Source organism: Zonotrichia leucophrys, chromosome 3, assembly GCF_028769735.1.
Source record: "Zonotrichia leucophrys gambelii isolate GWCS_2022_RI chromosome 3, RI_Zleu_2.0, whole genome shotgun sequence".
NCBI classification, from domain to species: domain Eukaryota; kingdom Metazoa; phylum Chordata; class Aves; order Passeriformes; family Passerellidae; genus Zonotrichia; species Zonotrichia leucophrys.
In genome coordinates this window covers 1,817,380-1,844,785 of record NC_088172.1, presented here as the reverse complement: position 1 = coordinate 1,844,785, position 27,406 = coordinate 1,817,380, and the positions used below count along the sequence as shown (strand labels likewise).

The window sequence follows — 27,406 nt, the reverse complement described above, 5'->3', positions numbered from 1 at the left end:
TATGGTTCATGCTGAGATGATTTGAAAAACTTACACCACACCTACTGTCCAAAACCAAACCAAACTATTTGCATTGACTTACACATTTTTATGTAGTAGCCAGCCATATATTATCAGCTTCATGCAAAGAAAACTCATTTGTTGAAAAATTATTCTAATAGTGTTTTTGATGCAACTTGAATTTCATGAGTGTCCTTTTAAATTAAGTGATACAGGGATAATACAAAATGGTCAAAATTTCTACCTGCCCATTTTATTTGCCTGACATCACCAATCATATTTATTTTCTGGTTATTAGCAGGAATTACTTTGTCAAATTTTGTTTACCTTCTGAAAATAATTGAGCAAATTAGCTAAATAAGTTGTTTAAGGAGGTGAAAAAGAATTTCTATTTTATACTCCTAAACCACTAATGATTCATTATTAGTTCTCTAAATTGAATAGAATACTTCTGAAATGCTTGTAATTAAGGCACTTTGTTGTCACGGTATTCAGACTTCCACCATATAATTTCAGCACCTTTATTTGCAGTACCATGGCACTCATGATGAATACTGATAAAACAAAAAAAAGGAACATGGGCATTACACTGAAATTCTTTCCTGAGAAAGTAATTTAAGGCACCAATTCAAACAGGTTTGTGCTCTTATTCTCTGCCTAATTTGCATTATTTCAATGCAGTTAACTGAAGTTATCACAGAGGAATTTATAATATATTTTGAATTTTTTTGTGAATTTTAAATGTACTGCTTTGTAACTTGCAGTTAAAGGAATGAATATGTAGCTGGCTAGTGGAAATAAAACAGTGTAAAGAAAAATCTTAAATGGTTTGTAATCTTGAGTGAAGTGGTACCAGTATGTTTTAACTACGGTCTGTAATGAGGCAGATATAATTTTGAGCACACCCACAGGAGCTTCTTGGTCATTCAGCACATTTTCCCCTAATAAAAATCAAAGCCATTCATCTTGAAAGACTGTTAAAATTATTAGTGAAAACAGAAGTATCATGACATTAGATTTCAATGCTCAGGAATAAAGGCAAGTTGAATTCTGCATGTTGGTATGTTCCAAGTATAAAAACTACATAATACGTGAGCTCCTCTATGAAGCAATATTGCCTAACTATTTAATTACAGATAAAGAATAAAAACAATGCAGTTTCATGCCCACTGCATTGAATCATCTAGTCATTAGTTCCCCTTTGCTATAAACAGACAGCCTACCTTTTTATCAGCACACCATTTCATTTATTTCACAGTGAAGCCCAGTTTCACAATAATTGACTTGTCAGAAGCTCTAATTTATGAGGCTGGGCTCTGTAAGCCTTCTCCTATATTGGACTCAACCTGCACACAAGCAGGGTTGAATATTTACAATGCTGTTAACAGGTGCTGAGTTGTTTAATGATTCTAATAGCCAGAAGCGTACTGAGAAAGCCAGCGGGATCACAATTACAGGCTGTTTGAACACAACAATTACTCGTCCCCTGAGAGGTGTGAAAGTCAAAGGCAGTTTTATCCTAACAGCATCTAGCACATGGGCTAGACAGGCTAACTTCCATTAGTAGTCCATGGGGAAAAAGCAGTAACAAACCCCTAGGTATCATAAAAATTTACAAAGTATGTAAAATTTAAACAATCAAAAGCTGAAGGAACTTTTTATTGTCTATTAAATAACATATTTTAAATCTCAAAACCTTGTAGAGCTTAGCAAGAACAACAAACTGTGAAACATGAACTTATTTCTCTAATCTAAGAAGTGTGGAATTTCATCAGCTGAGAGAGACAGAGAGACGTGCAGGAACATAAAATGTAGATGAAGTTACACAAAACATTTAGGATTTAATGTGAATGGTGGCAATCATTTCCTGTTTAGCTTATGTAAACCTGACCTGATATCTCTCTGGGAAATTTTTCATCAGCCTTGAAATGGTCCTGCTATAACTGTCAATGCTGTGGAGTCATTTGTTACAGCCCCATGTTTTTTATGTTCAGATTATACGGTGGTAATAGTGACACACATAATGAAAATCGGTGACAAGAGTCAGCCAAAAAATATTAAAGAAGAACCTTGCTAGTCAGTAGGTCAAATGCAATGAACAAATGCACAAAACAGCAAATCCACAGCATACACTGGATAGCAAGAAGGTGTGCTTTCTGAGATTTTACAGTCCTGAAAGCAAAATTTTGTTATTAACAAGTATGGGGGAGCACAGACAGCAATCCAGGTCCCTTTACTGCAGTCATCATTTATATTTACTTTCATCAGCTCCAGCAGCTGCCATCTCCAAACAGCACCATGGAAATGGTACAGAGTATATGGCACAACTGATGAATCTTCATAGCCAGAGAGAGATATGACCTTAAGTACCAACTCACTTCTGTTGTTAAGGCATTACTGACTGACTCTGGAGTCCGTGACTGGCCTGCAAAAAGGCATTGCAGAGTGCACACATGCTGCAGACAGTAATGCCACCCTGTATTTTACCTCTATCATGTTTTCCTGTATCCATATCTTTGAGTATGCCAGGTGGGAGAAACAGATACATTGCTACCTCTAATCAGCTTTTAGTATACTGCACATTGTGGTCATTTAAAAGGAACAAAACCAAGTTCAATTTCTCTGATATCAGCAAAGTATTTGCCCCCACATCAGTGCTTCTAATTATTTGCAAGACAGTTTATCTCCCAAGATGCATTCGTGAGAGATGACAGGTCATAGACAAACACAAATTTGCTCACATATTGACAAGATTTTTCTTTTTCCTATCATATATTCCAACAGATAATTTTTACAGGTAAATCATACCCAAGAGTAGGAAGAAAATGATGTGAATTTTCTTTCTGGATGGAAAGATGTGGAGTCTTCAGCTTTGTATTCTCACCTAAGATTGCAGCAGACAGGGAAGCAGGAGGCAGCTCAAATATTCAGCAGCCTGGGGCTTCCCTGTCTGACAGATTCAGCAAACCTTTATTTGTCTGAATATTTGGTAAAACTATACTGTGAACTACATTCCTGTACTTTTCACATCACTGTGACCCTAATATTTGCAAAGAACAAACTCTTGCTATTATTTTCATAATAATGCCTATAGCTGTCATTTATTAAATATATATCCATGCATATGTATCAGTACATGCATATAGGTCTAAATGTCATTGTGAAAGGAAGAGTCCTTTGGCAAACTCCTTTGTGAAATATCTGTTTACCAATTGAAAATATGGTTATTAGTAATAACTGCAGTACAATATACTTGCACATTATAACTTCTGTTAGTTTAGCTACTGTAAAAATTTTCCATTTTATCTCTTAATAACTTAACTTCAGTAATCTCCCTTCTGACACACTTCCAAATTAATCCTAAAATTCTGAATAACTGTGATTATGTCTCCAAAATACATAGGTATTTCATTCTGACTGACTTCTACCATGATATTACCTGTCATAATAGCAGAAAATATACTGGACCAGCATACAACCATAATTTGTATTCATATGTTTTATTCACATGCTCAGCTAATCATAATGAGAAAATAAAATTTAAAGTAAAACATAAATGTATGATAAGGGCATCATCAGTATGAGACTATAATTTATGCTGTATTATTCATTTGCTCCAAAAAACTTTTCAAAACTGATATCAAGGGAAAAAAACCCCTTAATAATAATTCTCAGTATGAAACAATAAAATATCTTTTTTTTGGATTTTCACAAGGAATTTACATAGAAACTGGTTTTGTGAGTGTGCACATGTACACAGATGCACTCTCACATATAAATACATAAATAGCCACACACATTTTAATAGTGATGTGATGTGTGCTCTCAGGATATCTAAACATTAACTTTCCAAATGAAAGCTGATTCTGCTTAACTTTACATGTGTTGTAAATTTCTATTTCTCTTTCACTGCACATGTATCTGGAAAACATCATAACCTGATTTACAGAAAATGTTTCTCATAGACATTCTTTTATAGAAAGTCACAATTATAATCTTTTATAAGGGTAAAAGAATGAAATACCAAGGCATTTCAGCCAAGGAATGGAGATGGATGAGCCTGTCAAAGTGGCCCCTTGCAAAGAAAGAGCCCTTTGCTGATGTGTGTGATATGACCTTGCCTAAGTAAAGAGCAGAGTGACTGCAGCTCCGTGTGGAAAGGAGTGCTGTCGGGTTTTCGGCTGTTTGAAGGGCCTGGAAAGGCCCGGAGTGGCCTTGGGGCAGCCCGCGTATCAAAGGACGAGAAGAGGCTTCAGTTCTTCTTTCGGTTTTTATGTTTATTAATTGTTTATCTGAAAAGATTTTCTCTTGGCCCGACAGAGCTCTGCTCAGCAGCCAGCCATGAGCACACTGTCTGCCCTCCGGACAGTCACCTATCTTTATACCCATGGTTACGTGTACAATATTTATCATTTTTCCCCAATCCATTTATTCTTATTGTCCGGTGCACTTTAGTAATGACCAATCCAAAGTGCCACCATCACCACAGAAGATGGAGGAGAAGAAGAAGAAGAAGAAGGACAGGACACGCCCCAATTCCTCCATCTTACTTCTCTAAACCCCCCTGTACAGAAATCCTAAACCCTGTGTCTCACCCTCTAATTAACCAATCCCTTCACCATTCACCCCGGTGAAACCCTCCTATCCTCATACAGGTGTCGTCTCCTGTGTAGGATCAAAGTCCAGCCACCAGACACTTCTGGAACATTCCAGGACTCCCGAGCCCCCCAAGGGTGGTCTCGGTGGCTCGGCACCTCAGTCCTGAGGTGCTGAGATCCCACAGAGTGCATGTTGCACTCCTTGGCTGGAGTAGTACAGAAACTGTGAAAAGCTCTGCACTTAGGATTAACTGTTTTCAGGGAAGGGAAGAACAGGGAAGAAACTCTGGATATGGAGACTGAAACACTTTGATAATCGTTTCATGTGTGATCTCCCAAACAGGACAAGTGTGACTAATTGTCATGCATCTGAAAAAAACTAGCACTCAGCTACCGTCCTTCCCCAAAGCAACAACTCCATTACACCTCTTATCCAGACAGTTATAACCCATTCCACAGAGCTTGAGAGGCAGGGGTTTATCAAACAAGAAAATTACAATAGTTTGATGAAAAGGAGTATTTTAGCATGCAATGATTTTCCACACCATTAAAACAACTATCATTAGAAGTTTAACAAATTATCTCAAGTTTGCCAGGAAAACTTTCAGGATGACTTCATGTTTAGAAGAAACCTGGATACTCAGAGGAAAATGATACTTGGATCTCTATCCCACACAAAGGTAGATTACCATTACTTCAATAGTACAAATTGCAAGCGTTCAGTAAGGCATTTTATGATTTAGGATTGGAATAGGATGGGATGATCCTATGTTTGTTTATGCAGCTTTAATATACAAGTAGCTAAAACTGGCAATAAATGAGAATATAAATCTTTTGCATACGATCTAAGCCCATTATTTTGGGGATTTACAGCATCACATGCAATGACTTTTATGCCAATGAATCCCAAGACATTTTACTAATCATGCATATGAGAATTACTTATCCACCACTAAGGTAAAATCACCTGCTGTCTGGAAAATAGGTCTTGTTTCACAGTGGAGAGAAAGTCAACAAAATTTGGGGCAGGACACAATAAAGAGCACTTCTGTCAAGTGACAAGGAATGAGTATTGCATAACCATCTAGACCAAAAACCTGAAATTGTGCTCCTATTTTTTTGAAAAAAAATAAAACCACAACAAAACCCAAATGCTAAAATCTTTGGATTATTAAGAGCCACAAACATTTTTTGTTTGATAATATCAATCATTTCATATGCTCTTTTATGGCACAGTAAAACTCCATTACCATAATGCAACTTATTCGGAGTCATCTCAAGAATTACTGACTTCTGTTTGTAAATCTCTTCAGTTTTCCTTGGATGTATCTCATTCAAACACTGACCACGCTTGAATTGCTTGCTTGGTTTTCAGAAGGTCTGAAAATATCACAGATAGCAGGTCCAGGAAAACTTCTAACTAAGTTTAGTAACTTTGGATGAAACTTAAGACTGTAATCATGTCAAAGAATGGAATTCATGCACATTCATTACATTTGTGCTTGGCATCTAGAAATTATTTGACAAACTGTTTGACAGAGTAAATAATATCTGTATTTTTTTTCCCTGCATGACTAAGTACAGAAGGAATGCTGAGCACCTGTGTGGATAAAGAGCTCAACTTGTCAACTGTTCCAACCTGTGTGTGTGGTGTTCCAATGCAAGACTCCAATTTCATTAGAAACTTCATTATTCATTCCTACCCTGCCATTATGGGCATAACTAGTCAAGATCTGTTCATCTTGGTTCTCCCTACAAAGACTCTACATCTCATTATGAAGCTCCTTTTTTTTTTGTCCCCCATCTCCCCAGCTTTCTTCCCACCTCAGAATAGCAGAATTTTTGCTTTGAAGTTGAAATTGTGATAACTTCAGATTTAGCTGTCCATAACAATAAAGAAACTGCTGAGAAAAACTGACTAGCAGTCGACATGCCAACCTCATACTAAAGCGGAAATCTTTTATATTGGGAAGAGATTACCTATTAAATCAAACAATATTTCTGTATTCCACACTTACCTTCGGCCGACATACTGTGTCTTAAAAAAATGTACCTACCACAGATACCACATGATCAAAGCTTACCAAAACCAAATCAACTACAGCACTTTACCAAAGCAATTTAAGAGCAAGACATCTTAAAGGAATAGTACTCATTCTTTATACTAAAAAAGTAGAAAATATAACATTTTAAAAAAATCATAATTTAACCCTCAGAAATACCCTTCCCATAACTGTATGCATTGTATCACTTACGAAGTAACAAAATTTAAAATGCTTTCTTTAGTTTACAGTTCTAATGCTCTGCATTTTTTGTTTCTCAAAAAGGCTAGATGGAAATCCTGTTTGTCTTGTGGGAGATTCTCAGCATAGGACTAGATACAGAACTAAAAACTAATAAAAGACTTAAGAAGGATTAAAGGAAATTATTTTATCACCTGCAGGGTCCCAGCAGCACTTGCCCATAAAGTACCTGGCAGAAAATCTGGCCAAATGCTATGGACATTAACATGACTGCAGAAGCACAACACACTGGAGTACATCTAGAAATATTTCATGATCTAAACGGTTAATTCTTTATTTGCCACATTATTTTAGTGGGTGAATGATCACATGACAGGTAACACACCATTTACCCAAAACAGCCTTGTGGCAAAGGCGGGCTATACTGGTGGAACAGCTCAGAATGATCTGCATACCAGCTGGAGCTAGGCAGGATGATAGCAATCACTGAAAATATTGCACACATGGTTTCACCAGGGTACCCTAATGAAAGCAAACGTTATCACAGAGAAACAGCTGATAGTTATTCTCTCATTTATTAGGAAAGTCCAAGTCTTAATAAATTTTCTAAAGAAAACTGAGCAGAACATATCAATGTGGTAGCTAAAAAAAAGGCATTGCATTATAAATATAATATCTGAAGGAATGTGATAATCTGGAATTTTATTTTAGGGATCCTGATGTAGCCCTCTCAATAAGGTTATTTTATTGCTGTAACTAAGTTGTAAAGTTATCTGCCAAAAAATGCATTTATATTTAGAGTAAAATTTATAAAAAATATGTGCTCACAAGTTTTAATCCACATGTGGGCCAGCAACGCTCCTGCACTGGAGACTGTTAAGTATTGCTAGGATCCAACAGCAGACAGATCACCTTTGGATCAACTCTAACCTCAAGTTACCTTGAGATGAAATTGCCTTTATATTGTGCACTCACGTTGGGTTCATTATAAGTCGACGGAAGAAGTAAGTCCAGGTGATGTAATCCATTGCATCCTGCTTAGATGTAATAGTTCCAGCAGCAATCTCAGCATTCAAGTGGTCAGCCAGCACCTCTAACAAGCTGAAGAACAGGAAACAAAAGGATTTAGCTGACTTTACAATCACAAAGACAGGTAATATATTTTGTAGAGTTGCCCATTAAAAGGTTTATTACTTTTAATCTGAAAATATTATATATTTATCTTCCAGTAAAAGGGAAGAGGGGAAGAAGGAGGAATGTAATTGCAAGGTCAGTCATCTTCTTTACATGATAGTGGAATGAGGCTCAAATTATTTTTTGATTGGACCAAGAATGCACAAGTTTAAATCATTCATGGAACATATTCAGATGGAGCTACTCAGTGGTAACTTCTGAATATTGTATGTTGGCCATATGATCATGCTGATTTAATCCAATAGAGAATCATATGGAAAGACAAACAGGAAATGAAACAGTGGCAATAGCTTAGCTAATACTTGACAAATACTTCAGGGCTATTAAAATTACATCAAAACTGCTTCCCCTGGATTTTGCCTCATCTTCATCCAAAAAAGAAAAAAAACCAAAATAAAAAAAAAAAAGAAAAGAGCAGCTACTTTTACCCAGAAACCGAATAAAAAAAAGCAGGTTAAAATGATTCTTAAAAAATAAAATAGTCAGTCATTAAACAGAACAAAGACCTCCATTAGAGTATCTAATGAGATCATGCCTGGCTAGAGTTCAATCAGAGAACAGCAAATATCCTTAAGGTTCAACTTAATTTTTCTTGTATTATATCCTTTTTCTTCTCCCAGTGTTCTTTTCCTGTTGCTAAAAGTAAAGAATAATCTGGCATGAGGAGCTGTTTTACTGCTCTGTACTGGCGACTGCATGCTTCTAAGGGTCAGAACTGCAGGCATTCTGCACAGATTGTCCAACAGAAGCTGGACAGATGATTCAACTGCTATTCCACAGAAATGGATTTCTGGATTTTCTTTTGTTTCTAATTTCAGCCCATAATCAGGGAGAGCACAAGGACTGTTATGAGTTCAGTGATCAAGTCTTACAACTAAATATGTAAACAATGGCTTTTAGAAAAAATGTTAATTAAAAAACTATGAAGTTTACTTTTACAAATTGGAAATACTACACAAAGCTAATAAATCTGCTCTTTGGTAAAACAGATGGGAAAGCATTCCAAAACTAAAAATCCCCCAAAAATCCCAACAAGTATCCCTTTAAAGATATGAAATACTTGATCATTAAAGAGGCCAAGACAAACCTAGGTTATGTGGTTTACAATATACAGAGAACTTAACAAGATTGTTATTAACATGTGACTCTTCATATGAAAATTTATCAAATATTCTTTTTTTATAATGAAAGATGGAATATATCAGAATTACAAAGTAAATACAAAAACAAAAATGGAGTTATTAGTAATTTAGAGTATTTATAGTCTTCCAAATGAACAACTATGAACAAAGGTGTGATTACTATTGTTATAAGGAAGACATGTTTTCTTTAGAAACACCACATCCCAAGGATGAGAGATATTTTTTAGTTTATGCAAATGCCATGCAGTCTGGATAGATCATCAACATTTTAATCACACCACTCTTTTCACTCATTAGCTATTATTTTGAAGAAGTTCAACTCCTAGACTTATGTGCTAAGTGCAACTTCTATGTTAAAAAATGTGTGGTTTCCTAGGGAAATGAAGTGTATGTTTCCACATTCTTAGTTTGCAAAAATTGCATGTCTGTCTGTGCACCACAGAAATTAAGTTCCAAATACACCAGCCCATTTCAACTACAGTTCAAAGGTGGACTGCACTCTCAAACTCCAACAAGTTTCCTGAGCAGAAACTCCAGATAATGGGACCAGATAGAGGTCCCATTATCACTTATGTTGAGGGATAAATTTTCCTTAGGAGAACAATACTGTGAATTCTTTGCCACTGAGAAAAGCTTCCAGTAATGTTCATGCTTTATTAGATCTCTGAGCATTGCTCCATGAAACATTCCTCTACAGGAGACCAATGTAACCAGTTTAGCTTCTCATTGAACAACTAAGTTAAGATATCAAAATCAAGGCACAAATTAGATTATGCTGGACAGCAAACTTTGCATCAGCTAGGTTTCAAGAGGCTACAAAAACGACAAAAAGGTGCTGTTTCTACACTTCTCACCAAAATCTTGCAAGTTTATAATGAAAGATGTTAAAACTGTATTAGTAAGAGTTTACACCATGTAAACTTGAACTTTGAACTTTTAGAACTTTTGAGATTTTTAAGAATGGGGTATCTATAATGATAAAATATTCTAGGTTAAAAAGTGCTATAAACTCACCTTTTTTTTCTACTAGTAACTTGCCACAGAATTTTGAAGAGGATTTTGAGGATCATGGATAGTTGTCCTAAACACTGCATTTGAAAAACACTTTGTGCTTTCACATGTCTGAGACAACACCCCTAAATGGACAGGCACTTGTGGTATGATATGGGAATGGACTGACGAGCTCAGCAGTGCTTCAAAACTCATGGAAGAAAGAATTTTTCTACATAAAGATGGATAATTTCTTTCTTTGAATTATCTTCCTCTTGAGCCCAGTATTTAGGACTTATCCAGCACAGGAATTTTGTTGTCATGTCCTCTATCCCTCATTTATAGTACTGCTCATAGTTTGATCAGCTTTTCTGATTGCTTTATCTTTACCTTGATTCCACTGGGAAAGGTTCATAAAGGAATTTTTTGTAGAAGTCTTTCTTAATATCATGAACCAGAATGACAGCTTTTCCTTGGTCATCGAACTGTGGTCTGCCAGCACGCCCCATCATCTGAAGCACATCTGCCAGAGAGACAATAATATGTAAACCAAATATTTGTTTGGATGTATAAAGAAATGTATTTAGGTCTGCATAATGTACAATATAGGTTTTTTGCATTACTTTGGCTTTGTATGCCCTATTGGCTTTGACACTTGTAGGTTTCTTTTCCATCTCAGATAGTTATGATGAACTTATTTCTGTCAGAGACAATCTTCTCGTATACTTAAAGATTACCCATTGCAATGGAATCTAGGATTATATCTAATATAAATTATCTTTACACTCCTTCCACTTCACATCCATCCCTCATTTTATTACATGCAATTAAGGATGATGAGTAAGAGAACTCATGAAGGCTACAATGACAATTGTCTATCATTTCCTAATTTTCAAATACTTGACTTCACACTTACACAAGTTCCTCATGTAGGCTTTTCTGCTAGATATGATTTCCTAGGTTTTGACTACTTTGGAGATAAAATGACATAGGCAATTTCTAATTACTGAGCACTATTTTATATTTACCACCTAAACAAGTTATATTAGTTATTAGCACTGGAGTCGAGATGGTTTTATATTGCATGTTGCCCTTACATCACATCATAATATACAGATTTAAAAGCTGGTTCAGACATATTACCTACACACCATTACTTGTAAATACTAATTAAGGACTTGTGTAAACATTGAAAATACTAGTTTATGCGAAACATGCCCAACTTGCTACCTGCCCCCAAGGATAAGCATGCTTATCATGTATTTGTTAGTTTTCTCTTCATTTGAGAAATGCATCTGCACAGGTAGATTTGTGCCTCATTCACCATGGCTCTGAATCCTTCTGGTACCTGAAATGGCTATTTAACTTAGAAGAAACAATGAAAAGCAATACATAAGTTTTAGATCTTTATTTTACACGTTTTAATGTTTTGTGTATTTTGTATGAGCTCTATTACACCTGCCCAGTATGTGGCTTGCAGCACCTGGCATTTTGAAGTGATTTATTTGAGTTAATAATCAGGAAGCTGTTGAGGAAGGAAAATCCAGAAAGTAAAGAATGGGCTACATCAACTGACCATAACAGGAGAAACAGACAGCCCAATTGTGAGTTTTTAGTAACACACTTTCACTTGTGTACTGACTCGTGTAGAGAAAGCAATGTTTTTTATCAGTTTATTCCTTTTGTTAGCTTAGGAGTGACATTAAGACGTAAAATGAAACTAGTTTAAATCTGCTGCTTCTGAATAGGTGTGTGCACATGAGGGTGATGGAACAACCTCTTGCTATTCTGTGTGGTGAATTAAATTGTGCATAATACCATATAGGAAATGGACTTACCAAAAAGTGTCAGGAAATTTTTTTTGCCAACATCCACTATGTAATTATCCAAACTCAATATTTTCTTTACTGACTATATGTTGCTTGGCTGCTTTTAACCACTGGACTAAAGTCCTGAAATATTAAATATGATCCAAGTGGCTGACTAAATAAATGACTGTTAACTGAGAAAAAGTCCTCCCCAAAACCTCTGACTTCACTCAAAGAAGCATTCTTGCTTGTTTTGAAATTGCTGTACACTCCAGAATGATTCATTCTGCCCTCAGCTGTTTTCTTGGAGCCAAATGCATTCCTGACACAGAAAGGTAACTTTAGTAGGGAGAAGCCAAGTAATATCATGATGGAACATTGAAGGCATAACTTGAGGGCAGCATTAAAGACAGTACTGTGAAACTTTTGGAAGTATTTCAGAAAGAAATTAATTACATTTTCATTTTATTGCTGCAGCAAAACTGTACTACCTGTCCACGGAAGTTCCAGATGCATAAATACTCTCTAGAAAGCTAAAAATAAAAATGCTTTAGGCAAACCACACCACATGTTTCTTCATAAAATAAGGAATCTGCATTTTCTGTTGCAGCGCAGACAACAAAATCTGAATGCTTCCATCACAGATGGTGGTATTCCATCCACCCCCTCCCCTGCCCTAAGTCCTACTGAAGATTAGGAATTGAACAACACCCAGTGTTGAAGTAACCTGAATTAAAAATGCTAATAAAGAGTGAAAGTATCAGCATTCCCTGAAGCCTTTGTGTGAACTTGTACAACAGATTCCTACAACAGCACAGTAAGTCTGCACCGTTTATTGAGTCTCTGATTTCTTCTAAATAGATTATTTTCTCTATCACTGATTTCTGACAGTGCCACGGATTCAACACAAAATTTAAAGCTTCCCTTGATTTCTTCCCTTGCCGCTTTTCCCCATTCCGCAATGAACGAGCGCGACGCGACCTCGCTGCACACTCTGCTCTCAGTGAGTTTACATCAGCCAAGGGCTGTCACAAAATACAAGTGTGCATGGCTGAGATCCCAGGTCAGACCAGAACCTTTGAAAAAGAGAATTTGGTCTGGAAATTGATCCCAAGTTTCCTGCAGAGCACTAACCACTAAATTAAGCTCTATGATGGGTTACTTGAAGAAGTAACCCCTGTAGTATTTTCAGTTTGAGCTTTTTTTATGTTACTAAAGTTCTCTCAGTGAAAAGACAGCGCATAGCTAAAAAGATGCAAGCTCTGTATTTACCTAACAAATACCATTTAGATTGTCCTTAGGTGTACACATCGCTAGCGTAGAATAGGAGCATTTAATAATAAACTTTCTCTTCAGAAAAGAGAAAAGGAAAACAGAACAGGAAACCTGGAATAAATTTAGCTTGTCCTCATTCTTCAAACTTAGTACCATCCAGACAAATATTCTCCCTGTCTGAACTCTAAATAAAAGTTCTTCCATGGTTTACTTTCTTCAGCTTGTTGAAAACACTGCAGAACGGTTTATGAAAACTGGAGATTACTGGAGCCAGAAAGCAACAAAAGTCTGTATCAAGCCAGAAATTAAAATATTTAATTTAGCTGCTTATTTCTGAAGTATCCCTTAGATCACTTAAGATACCAGGCCATTTAAGGTTTTTCATTTACTACCAAGTGACTATATATACATTTTATTTTCTCATACGTGTGTGACTCAACTGATGCATTTCAAACCATGGCTACGTTTACTGCTAAAGATTTGTTTCTATTTAGAAAAGGTTTAAGAAATGAAAAAACCTCAAGTCTTGAAAAGTTCCTTTTATACAATTACCTAGCTAACTAGATATAAAGCCTAGACACGAGGCTTTATACTGTCCCTTTAATTTTTTAATGTCTATTTTGGGTGATACACATTAAAGGAGTTTAGCATGAAAAAAGATTCGCGAAACAGAAACACTTTCCTTACAGCAGAAAATCTTAAGAGTTCTCTTACAACTTGCATTAAACAAAGAAAAAAACCCTTACCTCATTCTCTTAGTCTTTATCCAAATTCAGTTACTAAATAATTGAGGTAATTTGCATATGCTTGAAATACATTTTAGGATTTGAACATTTCCATAATTTATGTGAGTACCTGTAATGGGATAATCCACGTAACGCCTTGTTTTTCCATCGTAGTATTCTGTTCCTTTAACAATTACTAAATGAGCTGGAAAATTTACACCCCAAGCTAATGTGCTTGTGGCAATAAGAACCTAAGACAAAAAAGAAAGATTAATGAGGTATATTTAACAAAAAGCCAACTTTTAAAATTCCATGTAAAACTCATTACAGCAGGATTCAAAAAGAACATGTGTACCTGGATTTTGCAGTTCACAAACAATTCTTCCACAGTTTTCCTGTCCCTTTCATGCAGACCTGCATGGTGCATGCCTATTCCAAAAGCAAGTGTCAGCTTCAGATTCGAATCTCTAACTGTGACTATAATGTCATTCATCTGTAACAGAAATAATAATTGCATGCTTTAAAACAGATTACTAAGAAATGTTAAACTTTTTGGTTTCTTATCTTTATTTTTTTGTTTCTGTAGCAATGATAATTTGTTTTATGCTGTTTATACAAGCAGGAAATCAGAGCCTTCTTCAGTGTCTGAAAAGACTGGATTTGTCTAAAACAATACTATATTAACAATGGGGGTGGAATACAAAATGCACATGACTTTATTGACATGCTAAATAACACAGACAAGGAAATGAAAATGCTGAAAATATCTTGACAGGTCTGGCAAATACTGTGCATTCTGTTCTGTGTTTGTTTAATGCAATCCCTAGTATCAAAGGGGTTAGGACTGGTATAAAAACATAGCAAATCCCTGCAACCAGTAACATAATAACAGTCATGAAAAATAAATTTGGCTCTCTCTAATGCCTTTGAACATTAGAACATTGAACATTATTCCTCAGTTTGATAATTTTGCAGTTATTATTAATCAAAATGAAAAATAGAAAGATTTCTATTTACAGGCTGAAATGCAAATTAATTTCAAAAATTTTTTTGAGTGTGAGTTTGTAACTTATAGACTCAAACTCAGTAAAATCCATTATTAAGTGTGTTCATTTGAAACTTTCAGAAATTCAGATAAAAGCTATTTTTATTATTATTACTAATTATTTCAAATCTGATGTCAATGATGACTCTTGGGATTCTTTTTACTACTGTAATTTTAATTATCTTTTTTGCCTACATTTTCAAGTCATAACTTTGATAATAAACTTTTCTATTTTTGTAGATGACCTCTGTGAAAAGTCTCTTAGTAAAAACAAATGAAACTGTCTTGTTAAGTGATTCTGCCCTTCAAAATTATTTGTATTGTTTTATTTCTAAGGCCATTTATTATTTTATGTGATTTTAATATAATTATAGCCAGGAACTTTAAAATTTATGCTCTTATTAGTGGTTTCCTGGTGCCACCAGCAGTGGCATCATGATATTGCATACTTAGGGCAGAATCATTCATGGTCATGGGAGGTATAGCCAAGGTTAGAGAAAAAACAGTAGTGCAGAACAAATTAGTCAGGATAACTGAATAATTTGGACACAGTGTTCAGCCTCATCTCAGACTGAGTTCTCCAAAGGACTGAGACACGATAGCATCACATGACCACAGTGATATTTTCATTTCTATCCAGGACTCTGAGGTGTTTCACTTCTGATGTTCAAGACTGTAACCTCTCTAAATATTTCCTGTGTTTTATAATTCTCAGACCTTAATGTAAATAAAATGATTCACATCTCTAGACTCAAGTAACATGTTGCTGCTATTAGAAAAAGAATCCTTAAAAGGCACCAAAATATCTACAGAATATAACAGCCCATATTGAAGATTTTAAAACAAACAAACAAGATTTTGTAAATCAATCAATTTTGTCAGGAAGAGTAAATTGCAAAGCATTTAAAAAGTCTGTTTGTTGAAGTAATCTTGACTAACAGAACCACAACTGATGGCAGTAACAGGGAAACTAATTAAAACAAGAAATTGTTCAACTTTTGACAATCAATCAATTTCATCTGTCAATAGAAGCTCCTAAACTTTAATTCCCCTCACAATGCAGTTGCCTGGATGTTCCTGAGAGTTTCCTGTACTGTAAGATGTGGAAAGTTTGTTGTATAAACTGATCTAGCACATATAAAATAAAAGAGTGCTTACAAGAGCGAAAAGGTCCATGAAATACTGAAAAGAAAGGCAGCAGAAAGAAAAAAGCCCAATGAATTGAGAAGTGAGGAGGGGATAAGACCATTTAGGAAAGGGAAGCACAAAGCAGGGTAGATAAGTTGAAGAGAATAAAGAGATGAATGAAAGGAGGATATGTTAAAGGATAAAGTTTATCTATCTAGATACAATCACCAAACCTTTGATTTCTCTAGTCAACATGTAGACATGTGACTTCAGTGTAGACAACATGAATTATGACCCATCTTAGAGAGTTTTTCTTTAAGACTAAAAAATATCTGGGTAAATGGGAACACACATACTGTTTTCTCTACAATTATGACCATCAATATGCAATACTAAAAATATTATCAAACCTATTAATGATTTTTTTACTGCAGGTTTATTAATTGGTACTAGTACTGCATAGGCTCCTTTTGCCTATGTACACACTTTAAGAAATAATAACTATATGTATACATTGAACAGGAAATTAGGATAAAAAAATAGAAAAAAAATTGATAAATATGTGAAAAACAAAAAGAAAATGCATTTAGATTTTAGTCAGTTTCTGCATTAAAGAATTGACAAAAGATACTACATGGCTGAATTAATTTTTCTTCTCCCCACCACGAATCAGCACCTTATGATAGTTATGTCTTTAATGTAAGGGAACGAGCAAATTTCAAAGACATTAATTTCATTATTCACATCAAAAGAATGTGATATTGGGAAAATAATGAATCTAAACACCCTTTTCCTCTAGAACAGTACAGGGATCAAATCAGCTGATTTGGCTTAGTCTATAGTGATTAGACTGTTCCTTCAGCACACGCGGTTTTACACCGGGAGCTATTTCCAGTACACAACCTGAGCTAAACCTTTCTGCCATAGAGTTGCCAGCACAAAACATCCTAAATTCTCACTGCTGGCAATTTATTCAAAGATGTTCTTCTTGCTTTTGCAATCAGTGGTGGTTATTTCTTTTCCCCTCTGACTCGTATTACAGCGGTGGCCTGCGGTGCTGTTAGTCATACCTGCAAAGCAGTGTAATTTACCACAGGAAAACTAAAGAACCCTTAGCAGGAGCACTGGCACATGCACTGCTCTCCTGTCATTTTAGCAGCAGGGAATCCTAGTCATTTTTAGCTGACCCCTTACTTTCACATAAATCACTGTAATAAACGTAACTGTTTTACCCATAGGCACAATCCAAGGCTTAAAATTCTCATGTCAATTTATTTAAAAATGTAACTCCCTTATGTCAGTGTAGTGCAAGAATATTATAAATTTCTATTAAGAAATAATGGCACAATTAATAGGTTCATTAACCAGAAACAGACACAGCACTGACTATAAAGCAAATCCAACATTTCTGAATTGTTATGACTCAATTACTATTTTTCTTTCTGAAAACAACTGTCATGTAGTTTTACTCACAGAAGGATAAATGAAATCTATGTTATCTTAAGAACAGAAAAAAAATTTAAATAATATAAGGAAATACAAATTGTACTGGCATTAAAAAAAGCCCTGTACAACACCAATGCAGGGAACCTAATGCCAGGAAGTGATTTTTCCCTGGACTCATACACAACCAGGATCAGGCACAGGCTGAAAGGTTTGGTTATCTTACATAGCTTTTTTTTTTTTTTTTTTTTTTTTATGAACAAATTAAAATATCTCCTGAAAACCAATTTAGGAACCTGGTAGCACTGCAAAATATTTTCAAATAAACTTTATTTCTACATTTTCTATTCTAATTTCTAAACAAACCAGATTTTTGTAAAACTACTAAGTAGTCATTTTCTTTGTTCCTGCACATATGTAAACTGTTGAACCATTTACTTTAAGCTAATAGAACTTTTTTTTTTATATTTTAAATTTATTATACTTAAAAAGCTTTTGTAGAAAGATAGGATTCCATTTAAGCAGATACATTACCCTGTGCCTGAAATACATTCCAGTCAGAGTATAATTCAGCAAGTTGATGACAATGCTGGCTCCAAAAGAAAGGAGGAGACCAGATTGGACAAGAATGAGCTAACAGATTGTGCAGCCCAATTCTGTCCCTTTGAGTGTGATATATTGTTTCAAGATGCTAAAACCCCATACTTTCTCAAAGCATATCTGTTGTGCTGGTTTTCCCATTTTCACAGAATCCTCATTATTAGTACTCTCTACTCTTTTCAAAGCACGTCAGACTCAGACCATATGCCACTGAATAATGCTTATCAATTGTCTGAAATGCCCAATAGAAGAAAGATCTGCCAAACAAAGGAATCGTGAAAGTTATGAAGTCTTTTACAAAAATAATTACATATTTCACATCTGCTACAGATGTTAAGTGAAATAAAAACATCTCCGTGTTATAACTAAATGTTAATTTTTATGACACACTTTTGTGTCATAAAACCAACATCTTGTAGAAGGAAGTTGAACTTCTAGAATGACTGAAACACTTAGAAATCATTCTTGGGTACCCTCCTGATCTTTAAAGGCAGGAAAAAAAAATCTCACAAAATTATTTTTGATGAAGAATTGGCTTATACTACAGAGCTATCCCACACAGAACAAGCTGCCTAAAAAAACTCAAATAATATTCAAGGAACCTTTTAAAATGTGTTTTAAACAGTTGAGATATATAATTAAATAATATTTAATAATATATAATAATAGATTAAAGAACAATAATATAATAAAACATTAAACACTAAAAGACACATTTAAATGACAGCAATATACCTGTTCATGACACAGACCAGATTCTTCTATTCCTGTTTTATAGCAAAACATTACCTCAAAACATTAACATGGAGATAATAGGTTGTTTGATTTAAAGGTCAGAGAAGGAAAAGCCATCTTTTGTCTTTCCAAGAAATTTTAGGATTTTTTTTGTTGGTTTTGGGTTTTTTCTTTGTTTGTTTTTATTAACAATGCAAACTGACTATTGGTAAAATTTAATTCCCTTTCACACATACAGCTATGTGTATTTCCACACAATGCACAAATACACACATATTAATCCATAATTATTGCACCCATGTTTATAAAGTCACATGTCTAAAATAGCAAAATCAGGATTGGTCTGATTCATTCTTCTGGAGTCAATGAATGTCCTTCATTCAAGGGCTCTTGAATTCTGTGGAAGCAAACTATTGCCTGATATGGATGCTATTGAATATTCCTGTAGGTATCTTTGTCTAAAAGACATTAGCTATTTCTAGAGGTTTCATAAAGAACAGTCTTAACAAGATGCAGATGGCCAAAGGATGCACAAAGCAGAATGCAAAAACCATTGTGGGTGAAGTTAAAACTATGTACACTGGTACATTTCTTCTCCCTCCTTGCACTGTAAACATTAAAGAAAAATAAATCCAAGTATCTGGACAGGGAATAAATTTTTAAAGAAACTCCACCAAACAAATAAGAAAACACCCTGCTTGTCTGCTGGTGAGAACTGCATTCTAACTTCAAACAATAAACCATAAATACTACTTTTGTACTTTTGTTTTAGGTTAAAAACAAAAGGCTATAAAAACATTACAGAAAAATAAATAAACTGAAAACTTGATTCTAATAAATTACGTTGTAAAAAGATTGCAACATTTTCTCCCACCACAGATGTAGATGCAATTTGTGACAGAGAAGGACTTGTTCCTCTTTAGTCAGCTCCTAATGCAGAACAGTATAACTGATGTTACCCAAGCTGACCATCAGGAACTGGTGGCACTGTCTGTCTCCAAAACCTTAATCTGAGCTATTGTCCCTTTTAACAAGATAAGTAATGGCTCACAAGCTTGAACATGACAGTCCTGGCTGACAAGTCCAAATTAGAATTTTAGCTTGTAAGTGTATAATTAAAAATCCTCTAATGATTATACAAAAAAAGGGTAAGCAAAACATTTTCTTTTTCCAAGGGCATGTTGGCATCAAAGAACAAGAGAAAGAAATGAAGAACTCTGGATGAACTGTGGCACTGTTGCTTAAATCCTGAAGAATGTCTGCATGTGCAGTTGGAAAATGTAGGGGTAAGCTTTAAAACATCAGCTACAAATCCTGGTAAGTATGGTATTTCAAACATCACTAGAGGCTCTTCCCTGGTAAGACTAAAGTACATGTAATGCATCAGGTCTCTGAGTAGCCATTTCTTCACAAAAAAAGCACACACAGAACCTGAAGCTTAGTTGCACAGAATCTATGAAACAAATTTAACTATTTTAATCCAGCAACAGGCCCAGCAGAACTGCAAAACTGAGCAATACTAGAAACAACAATTTTCATTAAGTACTGGCCAGTTTTATGAAGATTGCTGTCTCAACTTTCTGAATGCCTTTCAACTTTCTGAATATTGTAATGGGTATGAGCCAAAACCTGCATATCAGACATGAAATTCAAGGAAAATGTCCAGGAAGAACCATTCCCAAAACCTAATGAAGCTGCCTATAAGATATCTATTTTTCAGTAGATGCCTGTATAACAAAATTCCTTCTTGACAATAATTCAGTTGCACCTGTTAGATAATGACTCCTTTGAGGGAAAGAACATCTTGCATGATTCCCCCCTGATCCAGGCAAGCTGTTATCTACTTTGGTGGCAACAGTTGAAGGGTTGTTTCTATATGTCACTTATACATACAAATATGTTTTCCAGAAGGTTCATGCAAGTTCATGTCATTTGAAATATAACTGATTGATAGGCTGCCTGAATTTGATATTTGGAGCTGGAAGTGGATTTGCCTGCTATCTGAGAGAACTGTGGAAAGCAGCCTGGAAGTTTGTGAACAGAATCATTCATCACAAGCTTCAAACAAGAGCCTGGTTTACCACCACAGAGAGAATCTCTACAGAGGAGATGAGTGAAGCCAACATGATGGCAGATAAACAAAGACCTGGTATTGCCAACAACACATTAACAAAGAGTCAGTATTGGTCTCTGCTGCATTCCAGCCTGTTCCCCACAAGGCCTGAATCTCTCTGATACCATCACAAAGAAGAACAAAGAAAATATGTATTTAATGGCTGTAAGAATCTGTCTCTACCTCAACATCAGTCCTTTAGAAGTCATTATGGATGGCATTGTTTTAGAACATTTCAAGAAGCCTTAAGAAATCTACTGGGAAGGTCACATAAACAGATGAACTTTTAGCCATCATGGAGCAAACCCAATTACACCATTAAACAAAACTTACTAATGAGTTCTCAAAGGAATTTTATGCCAGCCAAAATTAACATTATGTGTAATATGCATTATGTATAATAAGGCTGACTGAAGAAAAAGGTCTGCTATACAGCTTGCTAACTTTCTATATACCCATGAAAAATCTCTTGTATCTCAAAATACTTCACAGTTAAGAATTACAAATATTTTGAAAATAAAGTAATTTATCTGTAAGTCTCCCTAAAGGAATAGTGGTTAGCAAAAAAAAACCCAACTCCAAATATGAAAAACTGACAGGAAAAAAAATTGTTGTTTAAAAGGCAACAAAATTTATTCTTCTGACTGGTCCATTTTAATCCCATATGGAATTGACAAACTTTCCAAAATTGAGAAAATTTCCAAAATTGAAATTTTGGAAAAGTGCTTAAGACATGGAATGCCTGCTATGAAGTATTTGCTAGTTCTACTTTTCAAACTTAAAAATTTTATAGTGGTCTGGAGAGAATTTTGTCTATTTCCTGTCTAATTCTGACTTTAATATTACTTGTGATTAAATTTTTAAATTTAACCCCCCTAAATTATGGTTAGTTTTTATTTTTATTAGATTATTATTAAAAAATTGAGTAGGATATATACTATGTATGTAGCACTACTAGAGCTTTGTCCTTTGCTTCAATGTCAAATGAAACTCAGGCTAATCATGCTCATTTAAAATACAAAACTACAAACTAGTCCCATAATTGCCCAAAGAAATGTCCACTTGAAATTGTGGGTACTTCAAACAGAATTGTGTTCTGCATAATAGTGGTAAGATATAACAACTTAGAACTTAATCCTCAGTCTTTTACATTTACGTAATCAGAACTGAGTAACTTGGTAGGTATCTCATGCTCCAAACATTCAGCTTATTAATTCAAATACAAATCATATGCAAATGTTATTAAACTAATAAATGCAAAGTCTGCTTGTCCTTGTTGGCTCCTGTTTCGAAACCTTCAGAGGCTTATTCTGAAACATGAAATTCAAAGACTCCTAATAGAAAACCCTTTTCCAGCAAGTGAAGAAGCTTCAGTTACAGTTCTTTTCAGAACAGCAGTGGCTCCCAGGACATGGGGAAACTATATAATAATAATATCATAATAATGCAAGTCATTTAGGGCAAGCTGCACAGTGCATATTCTAATTCTAGGTGAGATTACTGCAGTAAACCAGCACAAGTTACTAGAGTACTCTACTAAGTAATAATAACAACTTGGATATTAAATGTTTCTATTAGGTTCAAGAAAACACTAAATAGAGGCTATACAGCTAGAAAAGCACCATCAAGTTGAGATGTGCTTTAGTAATAGTGGTTTATTAGCCAAGAGGGCCATTTTCTATTTTAAATCTGTCCAAAACAGAAAGGATGATGATGTTATGCTTTATCTCTGGGAAATCCCATTTTATTTTTTGGCAAAGAGCAAACAAACACAAATAATATAATCTAGAAACTTATGCTTTTGGATATATAATATTTATAATTGTATAATATTATATTATATATAAATGATCTATTTATATGATATATTTACATTTATATTACATAAACATATCCATACAGTATTCAATTTGGATTTTATATTTATGATTCCTGCATTTTGCTGTGTTTTGATCCTAAATGATCACAGAAATTCCTAGTAGAAGATTTGCAATAAATCCAAAATCTAGTAAACCTGAGTATTGACCAGAAAAACCTGTTTTGCAGCAATGATATACTATAATCAGGACCATTAGTGCAGAGTAAAATAAATAATACTGCATTCAGAGCAGGTGCTGAACTGAGTGAATTAAATATAATCTGGTATACAGTTTGAAGAATACAGAAAAAGGAGAATATTGAAAGGTTGTTTATTATTTAGCCATCATTCACATTTTGCAGTAAACAAAAGAAGATTAAAAAAAAACCAAAATGCAATTAAAGATTATATTTCTGAGAAAGAGTAAGAAATAAATCCTTCTGCTGGCATGGTTTAACATCTAAGTGTTTGACTTTGCAATCTTTATATTTAAAAGATCTTGGCAGAAGGTTTCTTTACTTTTTTATATCATTGATTTATTTCATTGATATGCAAGACTGAAGCATTGCTAAATGATTGGTTCTGCAGTATATTTATCTATCTAGGAATATAGATGGATGCATGTACGTACATAGGTACATATATTCACACAGATATATATGCAAATACATATACTTAATGCATCTGATGAGAAGGATGATTTTTCTCTTAAAACACCGAAAGAGATTTGGTTTAGATTTCAGCTTAACATCTATAAGTCACAGATGTCCAGCTGGAAACTTTAGAGAGCACTAGCCCTCTTTCTTTTAGTCTTTGTCTTATCTTGGTATCAAAGACTTGCACCATGTGATATATGTTGTCTGGGACCATGGAACTAGCATTAATAAGATATGCAGGAAAAAACAAAGATAAAAGAGTTTGTGTTCTGAAGTTCAGCTCTTGCACAGACGCTTCTATAGCCTTAATGCTGTCACTACTTTTAATACATAGGGAAATTTAGCATATGCACAACTCTTTCAAGATCTACCCTCAAATGACTCTTTTGTTTCAGATGAATTTTTTTTTTTTTTCAAACAAACATCAGTAAGATAGAAGCAAAGCACAAATGAGGAAGGTAAAATGATTCTACCTCTCTTTCATCCATCTTCAGCCACTGTTTGGGATCATCCTCTGTGGCCAGGAAAGCTATGAGATCTAAGGCAGTAAGCCTTGTCTGACGTCTGGATGACACAAAAATAAGAACAGGCTTGGCTGGAGAATGACTCCGAATTGCTGTTGAGCAAAACAGAATTTGAGAATTAGACACTTTAATGACAAAAATGAGAGCTTCCCTTGCAATCCCATGGCAGCTGATAGACCTCCCTGCAGATGACATTGAGGTACGTCCACTGAGCCTTTATTCTGCTGGATGGATGCAAGGCAGGTGAGAGTACACCACCTCTGAACCAAAGGCCATAAAACTACAGGCAGCCGAGTTTCAATTTTCCTTCAGCTACTTTAGTGAACACTGTAAGCTAATTAAGAGAACCAGTTATCAAAAAAACCCAACAAAGCACCACAAAATCTAGACAGGCTTCCTAGACTTCAAGATTATGAATTTCTCAATCTCAGCCTAAAAAGTATGTTAATGTTTTTTCTACACTGTTGGGGTGTGTTGTCTCAGACTCAGCGCCATGAAGGTCTAAAATTTACTTTCTGCCTGACCCAGAGCTCCAGCTGCATAAACTCATGCCAGCCTACAGAGGATCACTTCAATCTACCAATATCAGAAAAGGTAAAAAAAAGCAGAAAGTGACTTTTCAATAGCTGCTGTGAAAGTGGGCATTACAGTACAAGAGAACTTGGTTTCTGTGCCAACTAACTAGTCCGATATATTTAAACCAATTATGATATATTGAAACCAATTAGGTTTTAGGATTTTTTAAAATAGCATTTTCTTGTTCAGCCCATCTTTGAAAAGTTTCAGGTTGCAGGGAAATTTTTATGGTCTCAGTATTGCCATGAAAATGCTAAAATAACCTTGACTGTATCATGTCAAACAAGTTGGGAACAGAGCATGCAATAAATCATATTTATACAGATTTTCTAACATCAACAAGCACTAGAAGTATAAACAGGTGTACCTAGAATTTCAAATACTCTCTCTAAACCACTTATAAATCCATTTGTGTGTTTTCTCATGTAATTCTCATTCAAGCAATTAAATTTATGTATTGTTAATTTCTGAACACTATTTAATACTGCCCACCAGCACATATTATTCCTCAGTTCATGAACATTACCCAGCATGTGCTCCTGCATACACACACACAGGAAATTAGTTGTGAAATTATTGAAATGGGAAAATTCATCTGTATTTATATCTTACAACTATATATGCCAATATATCTAAATATTTTAAAAGACCAACATCTAATGGATTTTTGTTGCTCCAGGAACAGGTGTAGCAGAACAGCCCAAGACAGATTTATTGTTCATTAGTGTTTTTGTACAACGCTCTTGTGGAGGTGTAAATAATCCGAGCTGTCAAGATTGGTCTCTAGTCCACAATCAATACTTTGCTTCTGTCATAAGGCTAATTAAAGCAGCTAAAAAGTCCCCTCACAAATGTCACCTCACAATCAACAGCAGTTCACACCACAAAATTTATTTTGGAGGTTATTTTTAATTGATATAATAAATATTCCTTATGTAACCAAAACAAAACATGTTCAAATAAATACAAGAGAGCTTTTCTTAAATCTATACTGCTTGCCAGCTTGGTTAAGAATAAAAAATTGGAAACAGAAGCATATCTGGATGCACTACAAATTTTGAATTTTATGGTTATTGCTTTGAAACTAGAATTATAGGAGGTTAGCCTGACTTGCAACTTCTGTTCACAATTTTTTAATGCTAACATGCAGTGGTCCATATGAAAGTACCTCAGCAGATTAATAATGTGAATGATTTTATTGCTTTCTAAATTTCCAATATTTTTACACGAATATTTCTTTCTGGTGTCAAACATTAAGAGAAAACACATTTTATTTCCCCTTCACTACCACTAATTTTATTCTTCTGTTCTAAATACATGACATTCCTCTTTAACATGTTGCATTTGCAGCACACTTTATGTTTCAGACAAATATCTCTGGGCCATTAGCGGAGCAGATTCTCCCGATACACGCCAAGAGTACATACACTAACACATGTTGCAAATGTGCTGCAAATGAACTGTGCACAGTCCCTTTTTCTTTTAGAGAAAGGAAGAAAAGGTCTAGGAGCTGGCTGCTTACCCTGAAAAGCAGGTTTGTTCATGCTGGCCATGCGAGGACAGTAATGCTGGCCAGGGAAGCCCTGGATGTGCACCTCCAGAGGAACTGGGCGCACCGATGGGCGGAAGTTGAACAGACCCATCTACAAGAGAAGATTTTTTTTCAAGTTTAACCTTGAATTATCTTACCAATTGCTGTTTTGGTTTCCTGCATGAAAACGTTTTTCATACCTGATTAATGTTTAGCCAGTCAGCAAGGTCTCTGGCATTTGCTAAAGCAGTGGACAAACCAACCACTCTCACTGGCTTCTCAGTGTGAGATGAGATAAAGTTGGTTCGAGACACAATGACTTCCAACACTGGGCCTCTCTCATCCCCTAGGAAATGAAAAGTAAATGGAAAAACAGAGATAAAGGAAAGGTTCAGATGTCAAGAAGTATATTCACATCATAAGTACCAGCACACTTCTTCAAATTTAGCAGCGATTTTGATCAAAAGCAGTGAAACATGCTCACCTAGAAGATGGATCTCATCTATGATGAGAATGGCAACTTTTTGAACATAGCTTCTGTTCTGCCAGCTTCTGCTGACACCATCCCACTTCTCTGGGGTAGTAACAATCAGGTCAGCTTGGGCAATAGCTCTCATATCAGGAGTCACATCTCCTGTCAATTCTACAACCCTGTAATCAAGAAGGACAGTGGCTTGGCTTCACAAAGCTTTACAACATCTTAATGTTAAAATATTTACACTTCAACTTAAATTCTTAAAAGAGGGAAGAAACAAAATTAAGCAAAGTAATTTTCCTTTTTGTCAAATACATTTAATAGGATTTTCAAAATTATTTTAAGTAAGAAAACCTGCCTCTTTGTTTTCCTAGTAAATACTGTATAAATACCAAATATTGTTCTTTAGCAAAACCATATAGAAAGAAGAGGAAGAATATGAGTCCCAACAACAGTTAGTTCTTCAAAATGAAGACAACTTAATACTGGTATGATGTAATGTGAACCATAACATCCTGTCACAGACAGGATGAAAGCTTTCATGGAGGCTACCAAGTTGCAGCCTGCTGTTCTGCATAGATCTCTGGTTTGAATAATAAGGCTAAACTGCAGTGTGTATTGCATTTGTTGGTGAAGGTCCATTAAGACTGGTGCAGAGATTAGCCTCAGATTACTTTTTGAAGATTAGCAGATTTTTTCCAATTGTTTGCAGCATTTGTGATGACCCATCATTTTAGATGGATCCAT

The 27,406-nt window shown here is 35.1% G+C and overlaps 1 protein-coding gene across 2 annotated transcripts in view; it reads right to left on the bottom strand.

Moving 5' to 3' along the window:
- The window catches only part of ASCC3 (activating signal cointegrator 1 complex subunit 3), a 267,328-nt gene that overhangs the window by 45,277 nt on the left and 194,645 nt on the right, over nucleotides 1-27,406 (bottom strand). For both annotated transcript variants that reach the window (XM_064707226.1, XM_064707227.1), the window contains exons 27-34: nucleotides 26,669-26,835; nucleotides 26,385-26,530; nucleotides 26,176-26,296; nucleotides 24,027-24,169; nucleotides 14,331-14,468; nucleotides 14,106-14,226; nucleotides 10,558-10,690; nucleotides 7,817-7,942 (exon numbers count right to left, since the gene is read on the bottom strand). In XM_064707226.1, coding sequence (XP_064563296.1) covers nucleotides 7,817-7,942; nucleotides 10,558-10,690; nucleotides 14,106-14,226; nucleotides 14,331-14,468; nucleotides 24,027-24,169; nucleotides 26,176-26,296; nucleotides 26,385-26,530; nucleotides 26,669-26,835 — 1,095 coding nt within the window. The remainder of the gene's footprint in view (nucleotides 1-7,816; nucleotides 7,943-10,557; nucleotides 10,691-14,105; nucleotides 14,227-14,330; nucleotides 14,469-24,026; nucleotides 24,170-26,175; nucleotides 26,297-26,384; nucleotides 26,531-26,668; nucleotides 26,836-27,406) is intronic.